Raw genomic sequence first — 8,453 nt, forward strand, 5'->3', positions numbered from 1 at the left:
TTCCCCTGTATTACTAGTAGGTGAGTATCTCAATAACTCCAATACTACGATAAGGCTAGGAAGGATTAGTTTATCGGTAAATATCGGTAACCTTCGATTTCACCCTAGACACACAAGCTGACAAAAAACATTTCCATTGATGGTAATTGAAATTTATAGATAGGCGGAATAAGAAAAATGCTGCTTGAGAACTTATTAGAGTTTGATTGAAGGCTAGTTACTTTGTTTATTTTGACACATGATGTTGACAATTTGTGTTTTAAGTTATAAAACTTAAACTGTTTGAATTTCAACATCTACCATCATTAAATAATTATTGTCTGACCATCGTCCCCCATCATTTCCTGCAACTGTGAACATTTGAATCCATAATAATTGGAAAAAAATGCCTAAAAATAAACATGGATATCATCAATTGAAACTATAAAAAAAAATCAAAATCTAATTCTGCCAAGCCTAACTATGATGTAAGCATTCTCTTTGCTTAAATGCAAGAGTGGCTTTAAAAAAAATAAAAACTTTCCTTTACTACGTAAAACTTTCTTGGGGAGAAAAAACAACCTTGTTTCCTTAGGGCCTGATCCTATTCTCATTAAAGCTAATGGCAAAATTTTTAATGGTACAGGTTTTTGACCCTTTCCTAATATTTTCCAAAAGGCAAAAGCAATTTTAAAAACCTAAATCATTGAAAGTCAACGGCTAAAATTTTCAAAATTGCCCACTGTCTTTTTCCATGTACCGAGTACTGTTGTTCCCTATAATGCATCTCTTGTACAACAGAAAGCAGCCTCTGTGGCTACTAGTCACTCACGTTCCACATTGTGCATTCTTATTTTTATTCCAGTACCGCTTAGAGGCCAGTATCCATGTCCCAAAGCTCTGATGTGCTAAGCACTATGCAGACGCAGAGCAAGAGACAAACCCTTGTCTAAATAGACCGCGATGGTTAAAGGCGGTGAAGATAAGTGGGTACAGAGAGGTGAGGTGACTTGCCCAGTGGGCACCCTGCGGGTCAGTGGCAGAACCACCCCTGATTCTCAGTCCAGTGGCCTCTCCACTACATATGCTGCCTCCCCACAATCCATCTGTCCTCTCTTAGCAACCACAGTAAATGAGGGCCTTATAACGACCAAAGTGCCTCAATCTTTAATCTGCCTGTCAGGAAAGGTAGTAATGCACCTGTAGACGCTTTTCCCAGAAGTGTCAATAACTTCACAGTGGCAGCTGTGGGGCTGACAGGAATGAGAGGAGGCCCAGATGTTTCTCGGAAACCAAACTGTCAGAATGAGGGAAACCCTAACTTTTGTGATCAAAGGCCCATGCTCCCTCCAGCAGTGTTGTGGGCCCACCCACACCTCTCCAGTGATTGGGATAGGACAGATTACCCCCATAATCACCGAGGCCCATGGCCTGCCATAATCTGTTCTGCCTCCCCCTTTTGTGGCCATGAATAGGGTTTCTTTGGCTTTACAGCTATAGGAAACTCCTGCAGTCTCTCTGGTTCCAGTGGAGAAGGGTAAAAAGATGCTGAGATAGGAGGTGGAGAGTTCTTTTTGCAAGCTCTCATTCCTCCAAAGCTGTACCCCAGCTCGAAGGTATGGTGGGGAGTTGGCTCTTTGCAACAGATCAGTGTTTCTGCAACGTGCGTTGACCTGTTGTGTAGCCAGCCTATGTAGCCTTCCAAATCTGTAGAGCCTAGAAGGTCAAAGAGACATTCTCCTGGGTTGGGTCAACTGTTTCCAGTGGAGCTTAAAATGTGAGTGGCTTTTTGTGTATATTTCCCAATAACAAGATGTGCAAAAGACTTGTCACATATTGTCAGCACAGCCAACATTCAGATCTGTTATCTGACTGCTGCAATGTAACTAGGTGGTTGCATTTTTTTTTTTTTTTTTTGAGACAGAAGATTTTACAAGATTTTTACAGAGCCAAATGGCTTTCATAAAATAGATTGGGTTGAGCTGGAATCCAGATATATGGAAGAGGACGTGACCTGGAGTGGGGCAAAACATTTGTTTGAAATCTGTAGGAAAATTCTAGTGTAAAAGTATTGAACACCTGTGGTGGGTCAGTATAATATTTACAGTTTCCTGTGTCGTGTAAATCTTTAAAAATACTTCCTCCATCCCATTCAGCTCCTTTCTTTACTTCTTCATTTCTTCTGTCACCTGTCTCATCTGATTAATCCAGCTGCTGCATAATTACTATGCACAACTGTGTTTACATTAGGAGACTGTGGACCAAATTCAACAAACTTGATGCAGAAGGTTCAAATTACCTTGGCTGCAGCCAGCCAAGCCCCTTTTGCCTATCAGAGGGTGACCCAAGTAGAGAATGGTTTTGCTGCTGTTTTCTGAAACCTGGGCATCTTCAGCCCTCCTACTACAGTAATTATAAAATTTAGGAGACGAGGTACGAGGTAATGTTTAATTTAGGTGAGCAAGTCTCTCACATTTATGCCCTTCTCCCACTATATAACTTACATGGCTTTAACTCTGAATTTCAGAGAGGCCTCATTAGGCCTCCTAGTTGGCAGGCAAAAAGTATCTTAAGTATCCTTTATACCACTTAAACATCGCTCTGTGAAATTCTCACAAGGGATCGGGAGTCACAACTACAGGGTTCTGTTCCTGGACCTGCAAATATCTTTATACACAAACAGCTTTGCTCAAGTCCTTTGGCATCTGTGTGACTTAGTGTACCCATCTGTTAAATGGAGATAATAAATAACTTTTTCACTGGGGCCTTGTGAGACTTAATTCATTAAGGATTAGGGTGTAGAGAGATTCAAGATCTTTGGATGAAAGTTCAAAGGATTATTGTTTTAGGAGTATTTTCCTCCACAAATGTTTTTTAATTACTGGTGCATTTGAGCTCTATGTCTAAATAGCTAAAAAAGTGTTAAAACCTAAATTCCATTTGGAACTCTCACACTGTTACTTTGGAGTTTTAATTACTACACTACATAAAAGAGACTTCCTAGATATTGTTTGCAAGTTGCAAGGCTAGTCTATTGAAAGCTTTCTGTGCAAGTCTCCTTTTCTTTTCTTTTTTCTTTCCCCTAGAAATGGCTTCCCGAAGCAAACTGCTGCCCAACTGATCCTGAAAGCCATCTCCAGCTACTTTGTGTCGACAATGTCCTCTTCAATCAAGACAGTGTACTTTGTGCTCTTTGACAGTGAGAGTATAGGGATTTATGTGCAGGAAATGGCCAAGCTAGATGCCAACTAAGCCTAGAAAGCTACAATACCAGCCCTCCTACCTATTCTCTCCCCCTGCCCATCCCCAGTCCTTAACTCATTGTGAGGCAGAGCTCCCCTTATTTTAAATTTCGCTCATATAGGGGAATAAAGTTTTTTTTGTTTTGTTGGTTTTCTTTGGGTGGTTTTTTACTTTCTAAACTGTTTTTCTGTTGGCACTGATGATAGTTGGCATTACTGCTGTTAATGCACTGTATTCCAGGCATCGTCTGATTTTTAGTGTAATCTAGGAGATTTTATAATTTTATTTTAATGAAGTATTGATTGATGCAGAAAGTTGTTAGCAGTCTGTAGTCTTTTACTTGTGGAAGAAACCGGCAGACCCTATTTTGTAACTGTGTTGTGGTGCTTTATCAATACATCGCGTGGCGTTCCTTTCATTTTTAAAAAAAAAGAACACATGCTACAAAACTAATTTTGTTTGTTTGTCTTAATGATGAATCTGGGGGAAAAACAAAACAAAAAAACCTCTGTTGTCCTTAATTATATTTGCAATTTGGAATTTGTGTGAATTGATTTAGTAAAATGTTTGAACTGTTACAGTTGGTGTGTTTGAATTATTTTTTAATCCTTTGTTTGATACACCTCAGCGGTTTGGGGGGATGGAATGGATGATAAAATGCACTGGGCTTCCATCCAGATTCCAAACCAGAATACTTAAAACCTGGTGCCCAGAGGTGCTGAACACCCGCAGTTCCCATTGACTTAACTGCACTGGTGAGCGTGCCGCACTTTGGAAAAGGAGGCCTTTGTAAATTGAAATAAGTGGTCTCATTTTCTGGTAGGTGCTTAGCTTGAAAGTCCATGGACATTTAGTTATCACTGATATTTCAATCAAAGCATGATGTTATAATGTTTGAAGCCCCCCCCCCCCCCACACTGTTCCCATGTGTTTTGAAGGTAGGCGGGTAATTTGTTAATCATTGGTACTTGATGATAAAAATTGATATATAGGATCCAGATTAGTTCCAGAGAGCTAATAGTAGCCTGTTTTATATAAAGGGGTTTGTGTTTCCCAAATACAAATGAATCCTTGTATTATTAGCCCAGTTTGCATTTGGTTGCCATATTGTTCTCACAGCCCAAATCAGATCTGTGTAAATACAGTCTTACTTTACAGCAGTCACTGGTTTGTACTTTGGGGGTGGGAGGGAAGTTTCAAAAGATATAGGAAACCTACACTATATTTCATAGGACTGCTATCCCTTGGTCAAAAGTTTTTCCTTTGAAACCTTGTGCTCATTTTGTCTGTCTTCTAGACAGAAAATGTATGTTTATGCTTGTTCAGCAAATTATATTTGCTGATGAAACAGATTCCTTCCTTTTGGCCCAATCTAAAAGCCCATTGATAGAATGACTGTTACTGACTTCAGCAAACTCAGAATCCAATCCTGGTCAGAATTTGATTGAGTAATTATCAGATATGTCTGATTTATAGTCACGTGACCTCTGTTGAGATTGCTTGTCACGGTGTGCTTGTAATTCCGATTATATAGAAGTGTTACAAAGTGCAGGAAAAATAGATAAGTTTTCAAATAAGAAATAATTAAGCAATAACAGCCTCAGTGGGGCTTTTTGTGATTTTTGGGGGAGGGGGTGTGGAGGGAGGGAATAAAGTAGATAATTTGAGCCAGAGAGAGAGAGAGATTTGAAAGTTTAGTTGTCTCTTATCTTTCCTTAAGAGTGTCATGCCACACATTCTTAAAGGAAAAAGATTGAAACTGGAAGTGAAAAAAATCACTTAGAATGGTATAGGATTTAAATAAAATGTTTTACTTATACTGCAGTGACATTAGTTCTAATCACTATGAATTCTAGAACTGCATTTTGCACAAACTCCACTAGATGTCACTAAAAGGATTGAAAAATAAGTAAAAGCATAAAATACATTTGATTTAGATGTTTTGCTGCAGAGAAGTAAGCTGAATTTGTCAGTGTGGTTTGCATGGACTTTAGGTATATATGTGACTTCCCTTAACACGGATGAGATGTATACATCAAAACTTGTATGCACCGTGCTATTTACAGCATCTACAGTCTTTTCTTTGCAGTTTATAATCTAGTGTAATGTTTAACACTGTAATTGTTGAATGATTTTAGAGCAAATGTCATTTCCAAAGGGTCACTGAAAAATACAAATATTTTCATTCAGCACATCCAACTTCAATTACAATTCAGATAGTTTCAAAACTGCTTAAAATACCTCTCCCCTGTCCCCCCAGCAAAAAAAAGTGTTGAACCAATATATACTATTACTTCTACAACATCAAGGCAAGTACATGTTTTTCTGTTTGTAGAACAAAGTGGAATACAATTCAAATTAAAAAGGCTAGTTTGTCTTTGGCTTAGAGTCTAATACACTTACATTGAGTACTCCACAAGCAGTCCTGTCGATTTCACTGCAACTGTTTGTGAAGTCAGGTACTTCTCATCATGAGAATGGCCATCATAATCTGGCCCCTTGTGAATTACACAGGATGTTAACGAATCACAGTGGAAAAAGTCCTTGTAGGCAAATGGCCCATCTCCATGTGAACAGAAGGTTTGTCCCTTGAAAAACATTTTTCATTGTTTTGTTTGCTTTAAAAAAAAGTCCCAGATAACATGTCTTCCACTGCTTTCCTTGGCAGACCATTCCACAGGTTGATAGATTTCCCCGCACAGGAGCTTTCTTTAGCCTAAATTTCCCCTTTTCTTTAATTCCCTCCAATTAATCCTAATTATGGACCCTGATGTTGCACTCATTGAAGTCATTAGGAATTTTGACTTCGATTTCAGAGCAGGCAGTAGTGAGCTATATGCTCCTTTGTACCAACCTAAATCTTTCCTCTTCCATGAATTTATTCTAACTCATGTCATGTCAATAAAAATGATCAACCCATTTAAAATGGGCCCAACAAACTCTAAGTAGTTAAAACTGATTTGGTAATTTTATTACTTAATATTTTAAAGGGACAGTTCTTAACCCAGCATGCGTCAGAGTTGCTGCCTTCCAGCCTCCACAGTTAGTATCCAGTGCACTCCCACTCTGTGGATGCAAATGGATTAAAATTGGCTTAACAACTGATAGGTCTCAACGTCATTGTAAATGGGAAATCATCACTACATGGATGTGTTTCCAGTGGGGTCCCACAGGGACGGGTACTCTATTTAATATTGTTATCAGTGACCTGGAAGAAAACATAAAATCATTGCTGATAAAGTTTACAGATGGCGTTATGGTGGTAAATAGCGAAGAGGACAGGTCACTGATTCAGAGCGATCTGGAACACTTGGTAAACTGGGCACAAGCAAGTAAGTATGCATTGTAATATGGCTATGTGTAAACGAATAGATCTAGGAGCAAAGAATGTAGGCCATACTTACAGGATCGGGGCTCTAGCCTGAGAAGCAATGACTCAACAGATTCAGGCAGTCATGGTGGATAATCAGCAGAAAACACGAACTCCCAGTACAATCCTGTGGCCAAAAGAGCGAATGTTATCCTGGGATGCAAAAACAATGGAATCTCAAGTAGGAGTAGAGAGGTTATCTTACCTCTATATTAGCTTGGTGCACTGACTGCAGGAATACTGTGTTCAGCTCTGGTGCCCACAATTCAAAAAGGATGTTGATAAATTGAAGAGGGCTCAAAGAAGAGCTATGATCATTATTAAAGGATTAGAAAACATGCCTTATAGTGATAGACTGAAAGAGCTCAATCTATTTATTTTAACAAAGAGACGCTTGAGTGACTGGATAACAATCTATAGATATCTACCTGGGGAACAAATATTTCACAATGGGCTCTTCAATCTAGCAGAGAAAGATATAACACAGTCCAATGGCTGGAAGTTGAAGCTAAACAAATTCAGACTGGAAATAAGGTGTACATTTTTAATGGTGAGTAATTAACCATTGGAACAAAAGTTGTGGTGGATTCTCCATCGGTGACTATTTTTAAATCAAGATGGGATGTTTTTCTAAAGAACTGCTCGCAGAATGATTTGGGGGAAGTTCTATGGCCTGTGTTATACAGGAGCTCAGACTAAATGATCACTGTGGCCCTTTCTGGCCTTGAAATCTATGAATTTGTAGATGACCATACAAAGTCCTAGATGCGCAGGCTCCTTCCTTGACCTGGTGTGGCCTCACGCCAGAAAACACTAAAGCTCCAAACCGTGCAGAACAGCTCTGTAAGGTTCCCAAATCCGGCCTCCTCTGTCAGCAAGGAATTCAGAAGTTAAGGATCCAGCAGCCATGCTACACAATCTGCAATATGACATACATTTTCAGACCCAAACTACTGTATCAGGGTACGTCTTTAAAGTAGAAAAACAGGAACAGGAAGTGCTACTACTATGTATATTGTGGCCAGGTTATCCTTGCTTCCAGAACCTTAACTTTTGCAGTTTGTTTTTCAAATTTAACTGGGCAAGCTCCATTTGCCCCTCCCTCCCCTGCCCACCTCACCCCAAAACAACCACATTCAGGGAGGACCAAGTATGGAAAGCATCAGACCCAAAAGTGAGTGTTTTCATAAGATTGTTTTTAATGTGCCTGTCACATGAATGTTTCAAAACAGGAGGTTAAAAAGGAAACTGTTTTGCAACCTTAACTATGGCACTTACTATTAATTCTGTCTGAAACCCTTTTATAATGGGTCTGATTCTTCACTCTGTTTTTACTCTGGTGTAGGTCCATGAACTTTCTACATTGTGCGAGAGAGAGCTAACTTTACTACTGTCCTTAACATGCATCAAACTATGTGACTTTAGATATTCCCTGTGCATATTATAGCCTACTGTCCTCCCAAAGGCTCACTCATTCTATGCTGTAAGCCCATATGATTTGTTTATATGATAGAACGACTCTATTGCATTCATGGTCCGGTTGCCATGCTAGGTCACAGCAGCAATTAGCTGTTGACAGAAGTGTTATTTTACCTCCCAAGAGGAAGTAAGTGAAAATGCAGTTTTTCAAGAGGAAGAGTTCACAAGTATTGTACAGATCTTCTGCCACTGGAATCCTTGTTTCCTGAAGTCCTACGGTATTCACCTGAGGGATGGAAGCAATGAATAATAACATTTATATAACTCTTTTTTGCAAAAAAACACTTTGGGAATGGAAGAGTCTTTGGAAACAGAACTGGGAATGTGTCTTATATATGCCTGACCTTGACAAACAAGTATTCTCCTGCATTCTCTGCCTATG

General features: G+C 39.3%; 1 protein-coding gene across 4 annotated transcripts in view; it reads left to right on the forward strand.

Moving 5' to 3' along the window:
* Window positions 1–3,800, forward strand: part of MACROH2A1 (macroH2A.1 histone) — a 71,328-nt gene extending 67,528 nt beyond the window's left edge. For all 4 annotated transcript variants that reach the window (XM_084636755.1, XM_084636757.1, XM_084636756.1 and 1 more), the window contains exon 9: window positions 3,066–3,800. In XM_084636755.1, the coding sequence (XP_084492881.1) occupies window positions 3,066–3,231 (166 nt within the window). In that variant the 3' untranslated portion in view covers window positions 3,232–3,800. The remainder of the gene's footprint in view (window positions 1–3,065) is intronic.
* The last annotated feature ends 4,653 nt before the right edge of the window (window positions 3,801–8,453 follow it).

Source organism: Lepidochelys olivacea (genome assembly GCF_965140295.1).
Source record: "Lepidochelys olivacea isolate rLepOli2 genome assembly, chromosome: 8".
NCBI lineage: Eukaryota > Metazoa > Chordata > Testudines > Cheloniidae > Lepidochelys > Lepidochelys olivacea.